This window comes from Pleurodeles waltl, chromosome 1_2 (genome assembly GCF_031143425.1).
Source record: "Pleurodeles waltl isolate 20211129_DDA chromosome 1_2, aPleWal1.hap1.20221129, whole genome shotgun sequence".
Taxonomy (NCBI): Eukaryota; Metazoa; Chordata; class Amphibia; order Caudata; family Salamandridae; genus Pleurodeles; species Pleurodeles waltl.
The window spans coordinates 469052453-469073257 of NC_090437.1; the positions used below are offsets into that span (position 1 = coordinate 469052453).

At 45.7% G+C, this 20805-nt stretch overlaps 1 protein-coding gene across 2 annotated transcripts in view; it reads right to left on the bottom strand.

Annotated features, from left to right (window-relative positions):
- Window positions 1-7394, bottom strand: part of SVEP1 (sushi, von Willebrand factor type A, EGF and pentraxin domain containing 1) — an 881565-nt gene extending 874171 nt beyond the window's left edge. Inside the window, exon 1 of one of the 2 annotated variants that reach the window (XM_069240886.1) lies at window positions 6436-7394. In XM_069240886.1, the coding sequence (XP_069096987.1) occupies window positions 6436-6954 (519 nt within the window). In that variant the 5' untranslated portion in view covers window positions 6955-7394. The remainder of the gene's footprint in view (window positions 1-6435) is intronic. The other variant, XM_069240895.1, reaches the window with a different exon arrangement.
- Window positions 7395-20805: the final 13411 nt, after the last annotated feature.

The following is a 20805-nucleotide window of genomic DNA, read 5'->3' on the forward strand; positions in this document are numbered from 1 at the left end:
GATTACTGTGGGTGAAACACCAATAGTGAGGCTCACTCACAGTAAAAAGTCCAGAAACAGGGTGATCAAAAAAAAAATCCATGTGTACTCCTGGGGAACAACCCAGTGAAACAGGAGCTCCAAGTATGACACAAAAAGGAGAATTTGTAAGGGGAAGCTTCAAATCTTAATAGACGAGCACAGTTATAGTGGAAAGAGACACGATCAGTCGCCCCTTAGTCAGATGGGAGGCCACTGCAGCCGCAGCAATAGGAGAGTGGTTAGGAGTGGTGTGGCGGGAACTGTTATGTTCCTCATTTTGGTGCCTGCAGGACATGGCAACATCTGCAGGTGTGGTGAAGAACCAATGTCGGCCATTGACCTCCACTTGAAGATGGGTCAGATAGAGCATGCTGTACTTGAATCCTTGTCTCCGCAGCAGGGTGTTTTAAACATTCAAATATTTCCATCTTGCCTTCTGTAAAGCAAGAGTTAAGTCAGGCAACAGTGACAGACTTGAGCCCTGATATTGGAAAGGGCCCTGTTCCAACGCCTGTTGCAGCGCCGTATCTCGGTCCCTGTAGTTTGGTAACTGAGCGATTAGTGGGTGGAGAGGTGTCACGGGTGGAGAGTGAGTACTGAGGGATCTATGGGCCCACTCCACAACAAATGTTTCAATCGTTCACCCAGCTGGTCCAACCTGTTTATGAGGGTGTCAAAGCAGCAGGCATTGATTGATTTAAAGCCGGTGCTCAATTTCACCATAGTTGCCGCCACACCCTTCAATGGAGCAATCATATTAGTGTCTTGCCGGGATTCTTCATTATCAGAAAGAGTGTTGGTGCCTCTGGCCTTTGGGTTGATCGATGTAGAGTTTTTTCTGCCTGTGGTCCCCGAGCCCCATGGTGATAGCGGAGAAGTCAGGCAGTTGATACCACTTTTGGTGGCTGTCAGTTGAGGGCTCTCAGGGCACTCAGAGCCGTAAGTGGGGTTACAGCAAACACAAGGTGGAGAGCAGCCCTGCTGTTCCAGTCTGATGGCAGGGGAGGGGGAATTAAGGCACTCAGGGCACTCTGGACCATACATGGGCTTGAAACAATTTTAGGATGGAAGGCAGTCCCACACTCCCTATCTGATGGAGGGGGAATATAAGGGGCAGGCAGAGTAGCCATCTAGGGGCACAGGCCTTTCTGTAGTCATGGCTCCCCCCCCCCCTCAATACGAAGTATTCTTAGCGGATGATTACAATGGAATGGTGGAAAGGGGTATAGCAAACTCATTGTGTATTGCCCCAGTCAGCAGATTTCCATGGCGTAACAATGGTGTATAAGTCTCAGCACTGCCAATGGCATATCACAGCTCCTGTATGGTTCCACTATGCAAAGGAGCGTAGGAGGCCCAGCAGCATGTTAAGTAGATGCATTGCCAAATGCAGTCTTTACAGTCTGGGTGGACCGCCAGTTGTCGGGAGTCAGGCGCGGGGGCTCAACGGCGTGGTAGCCTTGTTAGGCCCCCTGCACCACCATGGTATCCAGTGGCTTGGGCCTGCAGCCACATGGTCATGGCCCAGCTCTCCCCCCCCAGTAGTGGTCCCCCCTGCAGACAAATGTTGCCATGTCTCAGCCTCAGGTGCAGGTCTGGTCACCACAAGTTGGGCAATGCAGCAGGCAACCAGCTGTGCTTGATTGCCCCATCCTCAGGCTCACTGCAGCCCCTGTCGCTGCGGGGCCTCTAAGTACAGTGCTGCACCGCGAAGCCACAACCACTCCATACATCTCCCATGCAGCCGCTCCGGGGCAAAGAAACTGGCCTGAGGGCGGTAGGGGTGTCACAACCCACACAACATAGTCAGAGCTCGAAGATGGGGTGGATGGTGAGTGAGCACCAAACGTGTTGACCGGGTGACCCATGAGCTTCACTGCTGTGCAACCATTTTGGTCGACGGCGTGGCCATGTCCCAGGTGGCAATGCATAAACTTTTGAGGGTACTTTGGTGCCCACCCAGGACTCCCACAGGAATTCTGAGCCGGGGGAGCACAAGAGCCCCTGTGGCCCCTGCCGGCATCCCAGCCTGCACTATTTGCAGTGCAGTGCTTGCTCCATCTGTTTGTTTCTAACCAGTGGGGGCAGCATTTTTGGGATCCTGCCAAGCGGGAGCAAACTTGTATTCTATGTCTGCAAGAGCACGAGAAAGGAGTTTATACAGATAGATAGACTAGAGCAATCTGATTGCAGGGAGGATTTTTTCCCTATCATCCCTTTTGTTACTATGGGACAGGTATGGGTTCCACAGTTCTGAGCAATCTGATTGGCTGGCTACAACATCAACAGAAATGTTGTGGCAACCATTTTATAACTAGGAAATTGGGTCTCTGGGTCCTAAGTTTAAAAACAAAATAACTTCAAGGGGGCACGGTTGGAGTCATGGGTCATGATTCCAGAGGGAACCACCTAAAGCCAAAACAAAAATAGTTTGCTGCGGGTCCTGCAGTACTCCCAAAGGAACAAAGAACTCAGCACAGCCCCCATTACATCCTAAAGATGTACAGCAAGGTTTTATAGCAGTGAGTGCACTGTCCTTCGATACCTTGATGTGCTGCTTCTGCGACAGTACAGTAGGAGTACCACAGGACCAGCAGAAAAAAAGTAAAAAATGTGAGCTGGCTGACTTTGGGAGAATGCAAAACCATTGAGGCTTGGCCAACAACAGCAGGTAGGCTACCCCCATGTGTGACCAGGCCCTGCTTACAGCCTGATACTGTGCAAGGGCAAAAGCTGTGATTAGTGAGGGATTTGGATGAATATCTTTTTTTTAAAAAGAACCTCACTGAAAAAAGCAAATGTTAAAGTGACGTTATAGTTAGGTATGGTAATGAGATCTTATTTTATGTTAAAAAAAACCTCTAGAACCTCACTGAAAAAACAAAGGTTAAAGTGACTTTATAGTAGGTATGGTAAAAATATTTTACTTTATGTTGAGGAAAACTCAGACGTTCACAGAAAATAATAAAGGTTAAAATGACTTTATAATTTGGTAAAGAACTAAGATTTTAGCTTATGCTAATAAAACCTACAAATTCACTAAAAAAGTTAAAGTGATAATATTTGTAGGACTTAAAACAATATAATAACTGTTGTTTTACAACAAAAAAACACTGAATTTCACTAATTATAATTTACTGAGTTAACTATAGCTTGCGCCCCATCATGCACCATCTATGACCTCTCATATCATATCACTCCTGAAATGCTAAATTACTTCATTGCTGAAATCACTGACGATATCTCAAATTACATCATTGATAACATCACTGATTTCATCATATCATCAATGTGACACCTTCCTATAGGGTTTTTGGCCTTGAATTAATTTAATGAGCTTCATGTGTGAACAGTTCTATTGACCTTAAAGGGATTACTCTCTTAAAGAGTTCACTTGACCTGCAATTTTAACTATAGGTCGACGGCTATACATTTGGCACAATAAAGACACTTTCTTCCCAGGATCACTGAGAACACTCTTGTACAGTGATTTCCAACCTTTTGACTTCTGTGGACCCCCACTTTATCATTACTGGAAGCCGTGGAACCCCACTGAATCATTACTGGAATCTGGACACCCCCAACTGAGTCGTTACTGGAAGCCAGAGACCCCGGCCTAAAAACTGTTGATTAATTGAAATGCAAAAACAATGCACAAATAAATACAGAAACAGAAAGAATAAATCAAACACATCCACAGACTATACTGCATTTAATTTGCTAACAAATATAAATGAAAAATAAAGAAATTAATTTTAAAAAGGTTGCAGCTTTCCTAAATTCAATTGAAGCCACACATTGTCCATACTAAATTCTATTTGATGCACCTGCACTGCTCCCACGAATCAATCTGAGGATACTAATTTAATTTTTAGCCTCCAATTTTGAATTCCTTGACATTTAAAGTAAGTTTTAACATTTTAAATTGTACATTTAGCCTCTTTCTTTACATACACTTTATTATTATCTTAATATTATTGAATTTTTTAAGCAGTCGTGGACCCACTGAGGACGCTTTGTGGTCCCCCAGGGGTTCCCGGACTACAGGTTGGGACCCACTGCTTTAGTAGTTTAGTAAAAACAAACTTTACACATTCCTGAGAGGGAGATGACATACAATCTTAGTGCATCCTTCCAACATCAGTATAAGATAACCCCCCCAGAAGGACACCCCTACATAGTACCCACATTAATACTCTGTAATGCCCGAAAAACTTAAACAATGCTCTCAAAATAAACATCTACACTTTATAGACATTCTCACTAAACACAAAGTGTCTGCAGTAGTTTATAACAACTTATTTATAAAAGCAGGTGGCCAAATATTCCACTGGCCTTTTGCCCACATTTTTTGGAATAGGCTTTAGCTGTAAGCCTCAACCTACTTTCAAACATACCTCTGAAAGTCACGTTAGGTGCACTCAATCTGTATCATGTTCAAAAGGGAGTGATACTTGCATCCCAAATGTTAGTCATTTGTTAACAGTGCACTACATGACTTTCACCATTACCAATCATGCTTGCCTCAAGGACTTACAGTATTAGCAGGCTATGGGCCCACACCAGTAAACTCAGTAACTCTTTGCTGTATGTGACAATGGTGTTGTCTGTGATGTCATTAATGATTCCATTAAGTATGTCATCAGTGATGTCATACATGATGTCATAGTACATGTCATGCTTGATGTCATGTGATAGGTCATAAGCATTGCATGATGGGGCGCAAGTTATAGTTAGCATTGCTAACTATAACTGGTGAATGTCTGTGGTTTTTTTTTTGTTCAAAACGTTAATGTTGTCACTGATAAATTTCGCCAATGTTACTTTAATCTTAGTTTTCTTCAGTAAATATATATATATATATATATATATATATATATATATATATATATATACACATACATATATATATATGTATGTATATATATGTTTAGTGATCTCATGTGAGGTTTGCTAGCTGGAGGGAGCTGGGGGCTTAGGCAAACTTCTGTGCTTGTATTTGAAAAAAGTATAGCCTTATGAAATCTCCTTCATCTACAGCGCCAAAATTCATCATCCATCTATCCTGATATTTTGAAAACAATTTTTAGCGATATACTTAACATAATAAATATTACAAACTTCAGACCAAACGTTAGTACCAAATGCACTCTAGTTTTCAAAATATTGCGGTACAAATTAAAAAATAATAATTTGGCTCAGAGACATCAAAAGCACTACAGTTATGTGTGTTTTTCATATCCTGTAGGACAGGTACATTTAGTTTCAAAAAGATTATTTTTTGTAGTTAATCGCTATGTTTATTGTTGCTCTTTGAGACAAAATATAACTTTGTCCATGCAGAAGTCCCACCTGGCATAGAAACATGCTTTATCTTGTGGAATAAGTGGAATGTACGAGAGAATGTGATAGGGTCAGGCACTCTCTATTGAATATCATCTGCTCCCCCATGTGTCCTCACCACAGACTGGGACATGTCTGTTCAACTAAGAAGTGCTTGGTTCATGATATCACATACACACCACTTATCGTCGCCACAGCTTCTGGATTACGGGCTTGGATTATGGATTTGCCACATAATCCTTCATTTTCTGCGTAGTTTGTAGGCGTTAATAAAACAGTTTCGAGATTAAAAATCTAATTATTAAACATGTTACCGTACTGTTGTAGGCAGTTGGCAAATCCCATCTGGTCACCTTTTAGCTGCTGATTGTTGTACTTATGTTTTAAAGTGATGCTAATGGGGTGAAACACTTGCTCAAGCAGTGTTAATGTGTAAAAGTATATTGCCACAAATACTTCACATGATATAATTTGCCTTTTACTGCGTAATATAGTCAATCCTGTCGAAAATTCCAGGTGTCCGGGTTATTCCTGTCTCCCAGTGAGGACCTTTTCAAACTCCCCCCTCCCCCCACTCCTCCATTACATGTACCCATACAATTAAATAAGCATGATTTCAGAAGATCAATCAAACAATAAATAGTAATGCTAGAAAAAAAACAGCTAGCAGTACGCTATGAACTTCTGCATACACAGTGCTTGAAAAATGGGTAGGTACTGTCATGTACTGGGTACCTGGACATCTTTTATTTCTTAGGGAAGAGTGTCAGACATTATCAGCAAATTTCTAAATTAATTGGGGGGGGGGGCAAGCACTTCTATTCAGTAAATAGGTACACACAGAGAATGAGCACCTACTCTCCTGCGTTTGCATTTCAAGCACTTCGCTTATCACATAGAAGAAAAAAGACGAATAGCCTTCAGGACAAGGCTCACATATGACGTCACCGTATGGGGCCACTGTTTCGCGTGCAGGTGGGGTTACTTCATGTTAAGTGCATGGTGCCCCTACTCTCTGTGGAGCTATAAAAAGACATGTGGCACACGAACAGATTACAGACACAGCCTTACCGCTGCTTGCTGGAAAGCTCCCTTCGTATACGTCCCTCCCCCTTTGTAGGTGATGGCCGGGATCTCCTTGTTCAGCAGGGAGCACTTGTGCTGGTGGGACTGGCTTGAGGAGATGTAATCCACGCGGGACTGCACATTGTTTTTGGAAGAGAACGTCACTATGGCCACCCTGGTGGCAGAGGGAACCACGGGAAAGTCTGACAGCAGCTTCTTGACGAATTTCAGCTCGTTCACGAAGTTGGCGTAGCCCACGCTGGACGACTCGTCCACCAGGAAGACCATGTCGAGCAGGCTGCTCTTCTCCCGCAGCTTCCGGACGTTCCTCTTGAAGTACTGGCCCAGCTTCTCCACTTTGTTCTCGGTAGTGTCCAGCTGCTGCCTCCGGCTCTCCGCGAGCTGAAAGACATGCGAGTTGGTGCTAAAGTTCAGGCTCCTGTACAGTGGGTGCTGGTGGAACGTTGTCGGCCAACACCAAGTGAAGGACAAGGAACAAAAAACAGTACTGAGAAAGAACCACATTGTAACCAGTCCTGTAGCTGGCCTGCCAGCTGCGCAGAGGAGAATGCGGTTTTCAGCTGAGGACTTTCCCCTGCAGTCCAAGCTGGCCTCAAAGTCCCATGTTCCAAGTGCTGCAGCAGATGTCTGCCTCTCTTCAGTCCGCTTCACCTCGGAAGACTGCAGGCTGCATTTTTGTCTTCTCCAGCCGGCACTGGCTCTGTTAAAGCTATTCCTTTTCCACTCCCTCACTTAAACCGTACAATGTCTGGGAAAGGGGGCAGGGGCAGTGGATTTATCTTCCCCATCAAACACACATGCACAAACACCCACCCACTCACTCCCTCGCTCGCTTCCCGCCGCTCATGCACGAGTTGTTGAGATTCTGTGTCACCAGAGCCCGGGGTCTGTCAGACTGTCAGCATTCCCCCACGAAAAAAAAAAAAAAAAACATAGACACCAACAGGCTTGATTGATCCCACATGTCTGGCAGTGAGTTGCAGACGCTGTTGTGGGAGATGGTGAACAAAGATACGAGTGCGTCTGCAATTGGAAACGGGTCGTATGTAAATCACCAGAGGTGAGTTTGAGTGTAGGGGATGGAGCGTCACTCCCTACGCCCCCTGCCACGATTTAATGGATTTTGTAACGGGGAACTAAAATGGATTATTTTTTGCTAGTGGACATTTACTGAACATGAACAGAGATTCTGAAACAGTTGTTTGTTCTTACAGTAAACGGTAGCTCGTTAAATACTGGTCGATTTTTTCACACATGAAGAGCTGTAAAAATTCCACACTTACCATGAGTGTTTGTTCCCACCACGACGCGCTAATTTGCACCAAGAAAGTACATCATTGTTCTCATAGACACAATAAGGACTTTGTTTTTTTACCTCATTGAAACAGCACCGACCACTGCAAAAAGGAAATTGAGTAAATTGACACCTTTAGAAATATATAAAATGGTAGTAAATAGCACAACTAGACATTTTGGTTACTGTGGTTAAATGGAGCATTGAAACTATTTTACGGAATGCAAAATAGGCGACATGCCCCTATTTTTAAAATTCGCCTTTGAAGCACAATTGGGCTGCCAATACTGCCTAAATTCGCTTCATAAGAGTATCTGAAATTGTCGCATTTTGGGGATAAGGGCATTTGTTGCCATTCTCTATGCCAAAATGAGGTCCTTATAAAACCATAAGAACTTCCTGACCTGCTTAATAGCAAGGAATGTCCTGTGGTTCATATGGTTCTCACTGGACCTCGTTTCTTTGGTGAGGACCACAAAAACTACCCGAAACGACCAGAAGCAGCTAGCTTTGCTCTGTGGCCATTTTTCTTTCACTGTAGGCAAACTAACATTTTGCAAAATTTTGATGGAATTCGCTTCACCATACTGAAAAAAAAAAAATGTGCAAAGCCAATAGGTTTCGCCTGTGCAAGAGCTATTGGATTTGCCAATGTGTTTTAGCCATGTTGTACACAAGTATGACTACTGTTCAGTATGGCTAAAAGTTAGTGGCAAAGCAGAGAGTGGGGTGGAGTGTCATAGAGTGGAATGGCGAAGAGTAGAGTATAGTGTGGTAGAGTGGAATGGCATAGACTGTCGTGTATTGGAGTGGCTTAGAGTTGAGTCATGTGTTGTACGTATGGAGTACCGTAGAGTAGAGTGGACTGGTGTAGAGGGCATTGGCCTAGAATGTTGAGGAGTAAGGTGGCATAGAGTGCTGTGGCGTAGAGTGCAGCACCATAGAATTCAGAAGCTTATAAAGCAGTGTCGTACAATGCAGCAGCGTAGATTAGAGTGTTGCATAGTACAGTGCAGTGACATAGAGTGTAGTGGTGCAGAGTGGAGTAGAGTGGCCTAGAGTACAGGGGCATAGGACCCTCGGATGACAGAGTCTAACATTGGACCTCTGTCTTTGAATGCACACCAAATGTGACAAGATAAGAACAAGATTTACAGGTCTGTTTATAGAAAGGAGCAGAGTACAAGAAGAGGTAGTATGAAAAGGCTTGGCTCCTTGGGAGGGATGAACAGAACTTGGACAGCCTAAAACAAATAAAGCCAGCAAACAGACAGCCCAAAAATGAGAGTTACAAACAACACAGCAAATGGTAAGCTGCAGGTGGAATACATTCCCAGGAAAACTTTCTGAATGTTCTCAAGATGTCTTTAGCAAACCAGACACCTGTGCTGTTTGGTAGACTTCACTCTAAAAATAACCAGCACTATGAGTAGTGTAGTTTTCCAGCAATAATGGGAAGAGAAGCCAAAAAGACAGGGATGCAATTTCCAGTGGAAGTGTTTGTGAAAGATCGGTGTGTCGGACTGACCAGTGGTCAAAGCGCATTAAAAAAAAGTATGAAACTGTGATGCTGTGCGGAAAGGGTCAGGGTGAGTGAGCGTAGGGGCAAATCAAAAGTGTGGCTAAAAAAGCAAACTATACAGTAACTTTTTTGATCTATCTCCTCCAGGTTTCTACATATGCAATAAGGCACAGATTAAATGGTAAATAAATGCAACTTAAGTTAATGGCTGGGAAATGCGCTATTGTACACTATGAAACCTTTACTAGTTAATGCACTGCAAATGTCTGAGTGTGTAACCAGAGAACCACAGAATTGAATCCTGGTTGGCGCAGTGGAGAAGAGTGACTGCATATGTTTAGTGCCAGGAGGTTCCAGTCTGTGACAGAAAGCACTGTGAATATGTATGCCATTATTTTAAATTTGCATTCCACACAGTATAATATAGGCTGCTACAAAATATGCAAGAAAGTTTAAGATAAAAAAAGTGCTTCCATATTCTCGATTTTTAGTAATACGGCAACTGTACATAGTGCATTTTTTAAATAACAATCCTTTAAAAGCAGGTACTGCACAGCTCAGCCAGTAAATTCCTTGCAACACCACCCAAAAAGAATAATAAAGAATCTCCTAATGATTACATCAATTAAAGCCAATTCCAGCTTTCAAGCACCCTTAACATTTACAAATTAATCAGTTGTGCACGTTTACATTTCTGTTGGACAAACAGGCACCCTGGCAGAAGACTTTTAGCTATCTTCCACTCTCTTGATTTCATAGCACAAGAGACTCCCTGCCTTACATTTCAGTCAAAGCATTTAAGCTCTTTGTGGTTTGGGATATATCGAAGAAAGCATTTAGGAGTCTGACTGTAGAATACACTTGTAAGAATAGAAGAAGGATGACAGTACAGGAAGACAATTAGAGACCCATGTATAATGCCTGAACCATCAATGTCAACTGAGAAGGAGCATTCCATAATAATACAGACATGTTAACAGTATAAGCAAGAGTAAAATAAGAATTTGCATAGGGAAGATTCAGATAAATACCAGCATTGTATCCTTCCAAGCTAGTAAAGGGCATTATGTGCATAATATAGAAAATGAAACAAGACTTGCATCAAAGCATTTAACTTCCTTTTTGCAAGAATAACCATTAACTCCTGAAGAAGAGGTCATAAGATTGTGAACTTAATTTGATTCCACCACAAAGAGAGTATTACACATAAAAAGTAGAATATCGTAGGCCTTATTCATAAAGGTCATATCCATAAATACCTTTGGCCATAAGTTAAAGTCTATGACTGAATTTACCTTTTCTATGCCTGTGAGGAATTCACAAAGGAATTTCTGACAGGTGTATATGCATTTACAAGTGAGGATTTCTCTGCCATGAGTGTAGGGAGATCACCATTTGTGAATCCCACTCAAGGGGAGGGAAAATGATATTTCAAGGTATACATTTCTAAGCACTTCCAAATACTCTTCATCCTGTTTCCACCCAGGAAATGGTGGGCGATTTACTCAAGCAAAGAGCTGTTAATAGCTACCCTTCCACTGTGGGACGGGGAACAGATTACCCCTATGTTTGGTTGTTGGGGAAGAGCTTTCTTCTGAGGGAAAAAAATATCCCTACTGAGAAGAACAAAAACAAGCATTTGCAATGCAATAGGGTCTCGCATTTTTCCGAGCTATTAGCAGTTGTGAACTCCCAACCGGATTTTTCTTGCCAAATTAAATGAAAAACAACAGCGTGATCACGCTGCTACAGTATACTCACAGTGAAACCTATCGGCAAAAGTGCACTTATCAACATAACCGGCAAAAGTGCAATTAACTATGTAACAGGGTTGATGTTATGCAAAGCGCTCGACTTCTGCCAAGCAAGTTCGTGCTGTGAAAAAATGATAAAAAGTAGTCCACAAACCTGACGGGAAACAGTGAGCCTCGCATGTATTCAGTACTTGGTCGCTGCCCTCGAGGAGGGCTAACCACCGGAAAAGGCATGACGTATGCGTGCCTTCCACTAATGAAAGCAAGCAGATTTTAACAGGCAAGCCCACGAAACAATGAAAGATACTGACGTGACATGGACGGGGCTCCGAGCCCTTTTCTAACTCCTAAAGCGTCTCATAAGTAAAACGCATGCGCAAGCACATGCGACGCAGGCGTGACCCTAAAAAGGGTGTTTGCATACAGGACGTCTGTCTCCTATGCTGACTTCGTAGCTACAGAGAATGCCATACAAGATGAGTAGGAGCCTTTGGAATGATCACATGACATGCCTGGAAACCTGCAGCTGGCACAGCTTTCCAGGTGTACTTCGGAGAAGTTGTGTGCATACTAAAATGTATTACATCTATTATCTTGTGTAAATTTACATCTGCAGGCTGAGATTCTCTACTTTTTATATGAACCGGACACCCTATTTATAATCAATAATGGGACATAAATATTAAGGGAATGGGCAAAGGGAAGGCTTGAAATCTAATGGGTGTCCCTGGGAGGTAATTAAGTTATCTGAACGTATACCAGTTTTTACATTTTTTGCAGATATTTAATATGATACTACGTACTCACAAGCCATCTTTATCTTGGTGTTATGCATGGATTTTAGTGACTTTAAAACACGACAAGGATCCCCAAAAATATTACTTTTATAGCCCAATCTTGCACAAAAACTTGATTCTAAACTGTTTGCTAACATTTTGGCCGAAGGCCTTATCAAGGTTATGTGGTTGGTTAGTCATCAAAACCAGCAATGGTTTGTACATGGCTGTACACTTACTACATTGCTAAATGCACACTTTTATCTATTTTACTATTCCTACTCCAAATGGAGAAACATTAGAGAAAGTATTGGACTTTGGAGGGGTCAGATTTACTATTCCAACTCCAACATAAACAACAGTCGGGAAAGATTTGGACTGTGGAGAGCTAGATTTACTATTTCCACTCCAACAAGTTTAACCATAATTAATGCACCCTCTTTAACTATTGATGCATATAATGCTTTCAACAGTGTGTGCATTGGATATGTATAACAAATACCCTGTGTTTGGTGAAAGTTGTTTTAAAGGGGAATTAAAGCCACATATTTATTGGCACATGAAAATCTCTGATAATTAATGACATTGAATGGCCAGAGTTCAATATTACAAATAGTACTTGGCTGAGAAGTTCCTTGTCTCAAAATCATGCAGTATTGAGTCACCTGCTCAAATGTTTTGGGAGTTTAAACAATATTGAGCCTTTTATATGTGCTTTAATTATGATACTTTATGCTGAAAACGTTATATTGTGCTCTAAAGACAGTGGTAGATTGGTTTCGAACTATTAAGCGACTTTATCTTTAGTTCAATCTTCTTTTAATGAGGGCAATGACTACAACTCCAAGTTGATGTGCTGGAATTTCAATATCATCAGTGTAGTGATTCCAGAAAGATCATTTTCTCTTCAGAATATTTCCCTTTATGTCCCTCATGTTTTTAAATAGACTGCAGTGAGTCATGTGTCATTTTTATATATAGGTAAATTATAAAGAAGCTGAAGAAACTTAGTTCACCAAAACTCTACAAGGGAAGCAAACTTTCAGAGTTTTAGCTATAATTTTTGGGGGTTCCAAATAAAAAATGTGCATAATTTTTTTAAATGGTCAGGATTCAAATTCTCCATTGAACAAAGTACCAAAAAGCACTATCTTTCTCATTCCTTCTATGCATATATGTTTTTGAGGCCCACATGTTAAAACCTGTTAGAAGTCAGGTAAAAGGAAGTCATTTAGGGGGTTCGGAAACAAGTATGGCATAGGGTTCACCTCATTTATTTGATAAACATTTTCTACCTTTGAAATTTCTATTTTTGGTGAATCATTTTCAAATAGTTTGCCAGCACACTCTACAGCACTAGATATTGATTGACACTGGTCAATTATTTTATGAATAGGAACGTATGCCAATGGATATTTGGAAAGTGGACACAAGAATGCGTGGCTACTATTCCAACTCCAACATAAACAACACTAGGGATAGTGATGGTCTTTGGGGACAGGGGTTGCATTTATTATTCTCACTCCAACCTAATTAACAGTATGGGAAATGTTGGACTGTGAGGGTATCAGATTTACTATTCCCAGATATACAACATACACAACAGTACGGCAAGTGTTGGACGTTGAAGGGGTCAGATTTACCATTCTTAATCCCACCTAAGAAACTATAAAGTATTGGACTTTGGAGGGTTCAGATGTACTATTCCCACTCCAAACTTAGCAACAGTATGAAAAGTGTTGGACTTTGGCGGGGTTAAATTTGCTATTCCCAATCCAATGTCAGCACCAGTAAGGAAAGTGTTAGACTTTGAAGGTGTCATATTTATTACTCCTACTCCAACCTTAGCAACTGTCAGCAAAGTATTGGACTTTAGAGGGTTGAGGATTACTATTTCAGCTCCAAACTGAGCAACAGTAGGGAAAGTGTTGAACTTTGAAGGGATCAGATTTACTATTCCTACTCCAAATGGAGAAATATTAGAGAAAGTATTGGACTTTGGAGGGGTCAGATTTACTATTCCAACTCCAACATAAACAACAGTCGGGAAAGATTTGGACTGTGGAGAGCTAGATTTACTATTTCCACTCCAACATAAGCATCAATAGTGGTTCTGTTAAATTTTGGGAGGTAGGTGGCACATTTACTATTCCTACTCGAACCTTATCAATAGTAGGAAAATGGTTGGACTTTGAAGGGGTCGGACTTACTATTCCCACTGAACATAAGCAAGAGTAGTAAAAGTGTTGGACTTTTGAGGGTTCCGATTTACTATTTTTACTCCAAAGTAAGCAACAGTAGAGAAGATGTTGGGCTTTGAAGGGGTTAGGTTTACTAATCACAGTCCAACGTAAGCAACAGTAGGGAATGTGTTGGACATTGGAAAGCTTAAATATACTATTCTCATACCCAAATTAAATATATATATATATATACATAAACAGATACAACAAAAATATATATTAAAAAATTGTTACATTATAAACTTTATAAAAATAATTACAAATTACAATTAATACATTAGCAAATATAAACAATTAAAATCAAATACAGTTGGCAATGAATAAATGATTGTAGAAAGATATAATGCTGTTGATGTGAATGTGTTATGGATAGGCATTGCTTGCATATGTTCCTTAAGACCATATCTGAGACATTTTGTAAGATATAGTGAAAGAGTAAGTACTTTCACCTTGAGTCACAGTATAACTTCAGTCATTTTCATATAGTGGGTTTCTCCTTTTAATCAGTGAAAGGCATCGCTATTTGACAAAAGAGGCTGCATAACCCCTAACACACTATATTCTCCACTTTTTGTTTTGCTGAGCTGTCAAGAGCTCCAGCATCCAAAGACTGTGTGCATGTGTTCTCAGTGACTGGAATACTTTTTTGGCAGCTGTGGACCCACCCCACACTACTCTCTATGATGGCCCCCTAAAAGACTTCGATTACAAGTGCCTCAGACCAATGCCAACGTGAACTCTACCAAACAGACACAACTTACTAAAGAACAAAGTAAAACCTTAACAAAATGCTTGAGCAGAATTTTCTGACTGACTCATGCAGAATAGACATTACCCTTAAACCATATCTATTGGAACACAGGAAATTATTCCCTCATAGGTTCCGCCAGGGTGCTTAGTTTTTCTTCCATATTTAAAGAAACCAGATTACTTGCCTGTAGCCTGTATTGGACATAACTTACTTCAGGGCTGCAGCAATCATGTTTTACTATGTATTGGAGCTTTCTAACGGGCATAATTACCTTTTTTAAGTTGCAACTGTCAGAACTCCTTTCAGGGGCCATGGAAATCCCAGAGGGTACTGGGCCCAACAGTGGTGGTTGAGGCCCTTTACCTCTGATGCACCAGGGCCTGACCTACTATGGATCCTGAGCAACTTGGCTAAGTACCCGTTTTGCACTTAGCTCTCAATGGTAGCTGTGGACGAGCAGTCAAAGGCTCTCTTGGAGGGGGGGGAGTGTAGATACAGGTTAGTGAAAAATGACTCATAACTCAAAGTGCACTCAGTAATGTCAGTAAATCAACATCCAGTCAAATACTTTTTTGCAAAAAGAAGTATTTTATTTCCAACTCTACACATTCAAACAAATAACGATATTCATAAGTGACAACACCATAACCTTGAGGTCGGGTTTAAGTGTTTATCTGGCAAATCCCCATTCCATCCTCTTCCTTGCAGTGTGGTTGGGATTATTTCCCATTTACTGGTGGATGCATCCAAGGAATGCTTGTTGTAGGCCTTTTTCAAGAGTCCCGTCTGACTCTTGGAGAAACAGTCAAAAGTGTCTATGGTGCTGCAGCACCTTCAGCAGTGAGTTCCCCAGTGCCCGACAGGCTCATTTCAAGTCTTACCTGCTCCATCAGCACAGAAGAGTTCAGTGTTTCAGCAGGTGCCCTGACTGTGGACACTTGCAGGCTCTTCATGTTTGGAGGAGTTTGGATAGTTGCGGTACACACAGCAGCACTCAGCAGGTGCAGGCTCTGTCCCAAATGTCACTGCCAGCATCAAGAGCGATCGAAAGTGCTCCAGCTTCCATTGATATGCTCAGTTTTCTCCACATGCAGGGAGGGGCTCATCTTGGGGCTCCCGACCAGAACCCTGCAACATAAAGCAGTACTCTTTGCATCCTCCAGAGTCCACAGGGTCAGTTGGGAGGCAGGTCTCGATGAACAATTTTTACCTGCAGGTCGCAGCTTCAATTTGTCCATGCAACGGCCCAAACCTGGCAAAACTCATTATTGGTAGCCCCTTCAGTAATATGGGGTTGGTGTGGTACTTGCTGGCAAGGTGTGGACTTCTCCTGTGAAATCACTGAGACCACGGCTGTCCCTACTGGCATACAGGGACGCCACTAAGGCTCACATAAGTCATGGATCTTTGTCGGCACAGTCACTTCTACAGTGGCCCCGTCTGGTGTAGAGAGTCAATGCAATGAAGTGGTATGGGCTTGGCACTCCCCACATGGCACTTGATGCATGGCTCGGTCCACGGTGGCCCTCTCCTGGCATATAGGGGGTCACCAAATCGGTCCTGCACATGGGCAACACTCCGTTCAGTGCACAGCCGTCTCCTCACGCCTCTCGCTGGGCGTCCTCTCAGTGGGGCTTCCCAGTGGACCTCTCACCCTCAAATGCTCTCGTCTTCCTCACAAGGCACAGTGGTCTTGGCAGGCACTGGTACTCCGGGCCTCAGGGCAGATGGCCTTGGTCTCACTAGGTGATATCCTCTCACCTAGCAGGGATGCTTGCAGGCCTTGGAACCCAATCCTAGTCACAAACAAGCAGAAGCCTTTCTCACACAGCCTGTCTGGCTGCTTGGCTGATGAAACGTTTTGGGGTCTCAACCTCCCCTCCTTATAGTCCATTTGCAGACACTAAGGTGGTCATTACAACCCTGGCGGATGGTGTTAAAGCGGCGGTAAGACCGCCAACAGGCCGGCGGTAAAAAAATTGGAATTCCGACCGTGGCGGAAACCGCCAACAAAGACAGCCACTTTAACACTCCGACCGCCACGGTGGAACAAACAAACAGCTTGGCGGTCACCGCCAACAGACAGGCGGAGGACAAAGTACCGCCCACAGTATCACAACCTACCAATTCGCCACCTTTTCCGGGGCGGATTCACCGTGGACAAAAACACGGCGGAAACAGGACCTTGAAGGGAAAACGCTCACCTCTACACACCCCAGGAGGAACCAGGACGCCATGGAACCCGAGCTGCAGATCCTGCCAGCCCTTAGCTTCTTGCTCCTCTGCAAGGAGCACAAACGCCGGCGGAGAAGCCCACGTGAGTACTGCACCTACAACACAGGGGAGGGGGAGGGAAAAAACAGGGACACACACATGCAACACACAACACCCCCACCCCCACCCTCACCCACGACAACACACACACTAATACATCATGATACATTATAGTTACACCGTCCCCAACCCCCCGGAAGAATGCAAAGACCAAAGAAAATGAGTGTAACCATAGTAATATATTAAAATCAAGTACGCAAAAATATATATATACACTGTAAACAAAATATACACCAAGAAAAGTAGTCCAGGTAGTGCTCCATTGAAGTCTGTGGAACTCTGGGCCCACACGGTATGGGCGAGGCCCACACAAGATCCCTGACCATGACGGAGAGAACACTGCAGGGGCATCAGATAGCAATAAAACAGGCACCTCAGGGGGAGGGAAAGGGGGGCACCTCAGCCGGTTGAGTGCACGACACCAAATCCACAAGGGGGCCACATGCCCACTGTTCAATCCTGGGGAGTGCAAAGCCACAGTCTCACAAGTCTCTACAGTGGGTGGGTTGCCCACTGTTAAATTCTGGGGAGTGCAAAGCCACAGTCTCTCAAGTCTCTACAGTGGGTGGTTTGCCCACTGTTCAGTCCTGGGGAGTGCAAAGCCACAGTCTCACAAGACTCTACAGTGGGTGGTTTGCCCACTGTTCAATCCTGGGGAGTGCAAAGCCACAGTCTCTCAAGTCTCTACAGTGGGTGGTTTGCCCACTGCTGCATCCTGGGGAGTGCAAAGCCACAGTCTCTCAAGTGGATGACAGTCTCCACTGGTTCTGGAGGGGGCCTTGTGCCCAGGGTGCTTCATCCTGCCAAGGACTGAGGTAGTGGATGGATCTCTCCACTGGTTCTGGAGGGGGCTTGGTGCCCAGAGTGCTTCATCCTGCCAAGGACTGAGGTAGTGGATGGATCTCTCCACTGGTTCTGGAGGGGGATGGGTGCCCAGAGTGCTTCATCCTGCCAAGGACTGAGGTAGTGGATGGATCTCTCCACTGGTTCTGGAGGGGGCTTGGTGCCCAGAGTGCCTCATCCTGCTCGTGACGGACTCAGTAGCGTCAGTGCCCATGGCGCTCATGGGCCAGCGGTGCATGTGGCGGCGGTGCCCTGTTCAGCGGTGCTTGTGGCGGCGGTGACCTGTTCAGCGGTGCTTGTGGCGGCGGTGCCCTGTTCAGCGGTGCTCTTGGCGGCGGTGCCCTGTTCAGCAGTGCTTGTGGCGGCGGTGTCCTTTGCAGTGACCCAGCTGCTGGCGGTCCTTCATGGCCCAGAGGGGCTGGTGCTGGCGGTCCTCTCGGGCCCTGCGGGGCTGGTGCTGGCGGTCCTGTCTGGCCCAGTGGGGCTATTGCTGGCGGTCCTGTCTGGCCCAGCAGGACTGGTGCTGGCGGTCCTGTCTGGCCGAGCGAGGGCTGGTGCTGGCGGTCCTCTCTGGCCCAGCGGGGCTGGTGCTGGCGGTCCTCTCTGGCCCAGCGGGGGTGGTGCTGGCGGTCCTGTCTGGCCCAGCGGGGCTGGTGCTGGCGGTCCTCTCTGGCCCAGCTGGCGGTCCTCTCTGGCCCAGCGGGGCTGGTGCTGGTGGTGGCCTCTTGGGCAGCAGGGCAGGTGCTGGTGGTGGCCTCTTGGGCAGCAGGGCAGGTGCTGGTGGTCCTGTCTGGCCCAGTGGGGCTGGTGCTGGCGGTCCTGTCTGGCACAGAGGGGCTGGTGCTGGCGGTGGCCTCTTGGGCAGCAGGGCAGGTGCTGGCGGTGGCCTCTTGGGCAGCGGGGATGATGTTGGTGGCCTCTTGGGCAGCGGGGATGATGGCGGTGGGCTCCTGGGCAGCGGGGATGATGGCGGTCTTCTCCGCTGTGCTGCTCTTCCCAGACCTGCTGACTTTCTTGTGGCCCTTCCCCACCTTGGAAGGTGTCGCAGCTGAATCCACACTCCCACCTGTACCCCTGGGAGCAGCTTTGGTGGCTGGAGTCTTCCCCCTCTCCCGCCGGGCACTTGCCAACTTTTGATGCTTCGCAGGTGGGGGACTGTCCGTGCTGTGGCTCTGTGCCACACTGGCTGCCCTGGAGGCCGGTGCACTCCAGATTCTGGTGACTACAGGCACCACGGGTCCCGGAGATGTTGTGGCTGAGGTGCTAGGTTGGGACCTGGAGAGTCGGGCCCTAGGAGACGGACGGGTGGGGGAGGTGTGGGAAAGAGGTCAAGGTTGGACAGGAAAAGTTTTTGGGAAACACTGGGACAGGTAGCTGGAGGGGGTTTGGGAGTGGAGGAAGAGGTTGTGGTTGTAGGAGGTGTTCGTTTGGTGACTTTGGGTGAAGGTGCATGTGCTGGATGCTGTTGTGAGGTGGATGGCTGTTGGGTGGGTGTGTGCCTGCGTTTGTGTATCTTGGGAGGTGGCGTCACAGACACACTGGGAAAGGACACAGGGGACGTGTGAATGGCAGTGGGGGTGGTGAGTGCACGTGAGCGGGGTGTGGTGGTGTGTGTGCTGGTGATGGCAGTAGTGGCTGTAGATGTAGTGCATGCAGGTGTGAGTGAAGACGAGACTGAGAGGGAGGAGGGAGACGAGGAGGAGGGGGACACAGTGGAGGCAGTGGATGTTGGTGTGTCTGCATGTGTGTGATGCTTGCGTGAGTGCCTGTGGGATGTGTGGTGCCTATGTTTGCCTGAGCTTCCCTTGTGTGTTGACGTGTGTGCATGCCGGTCTGAAGGTGTGCTTGGGATAGGCTGAGGTAGAGGGGATTGGGTCTGGGTGGAGGAAGTTGGAGGGGGGAGGCTAGACACAGGGACAATGGCTGCCATCAGTGCTGAGGCCAGAGTCTGAAAAGCTCGCTGAAGGGCCGCCTGACCAGAATGAATGCCCTCCAGGAATGCATTTGTTTGTTGCAACTGCCTTTCTACACCCTGGATGGCATTCAAAATGGTAGACTCCCCAACAGTGAGGGACCTGAGGAGGTCAATGGCCTCCTCACTGAGGGCAGCAGGGGTGACTGGGGCAGGGCCTGAGGTGCCTGGGGCGAAGGTGATGCCCACCCTCCTGGGTGAGCGGGCACGGGGCAAAGGCTGAGGGGCTCCTGGGAGGGCGGTGCTGGTGGGGGGGTGGCGGCTGTACCTGCAGATGTGGGAGGTACAGATGTTGCCGCCACCAGAAGGGAGCTCCCATCAGAGGACGAGTCTGTGTCACTGGTGCCAGCTCCTGTCCCCGCTGTGGAGCTCCCCTCGCCCTCCGTCCCACTGGTGAACTCCGAGTCCCTTGTCTCGCCCTCCAGAGCCATGTGGGATGCAGCTCCCTCCTGCTCCGTTGCCACTGCTCCTCTGCCTGATGATGCTAATGCACACAAGAACAGGGAGACCACAAAAAGGGGGGGGACGACAGAAGAAAGACATGTTGAGTGCATGCATTACTGCTACCGTTGGCGGACACGACAGACACAGAAGCCCCCTGCACTACGCCGCGCACTTGGCCTCCACTGTTCAATCCCTGTGACATGGCTTACAAGGCTATGGACGACATCTGCGCACATGGATGACACAGGAGCCTGACTAGGTGTACTTGGCACTGTACACAGGTGGGTTGGGGTGCCACAGGCTCTGCCAGAACAAGGGGACCTTGCCTCCTAAACTCGTCTTGGCCTAGGGAAACCCACAGCCCACCTCCCCCACCCACACACCTCCACTGCGCGCAAAATCAGCAGAATGAGATTGTACTC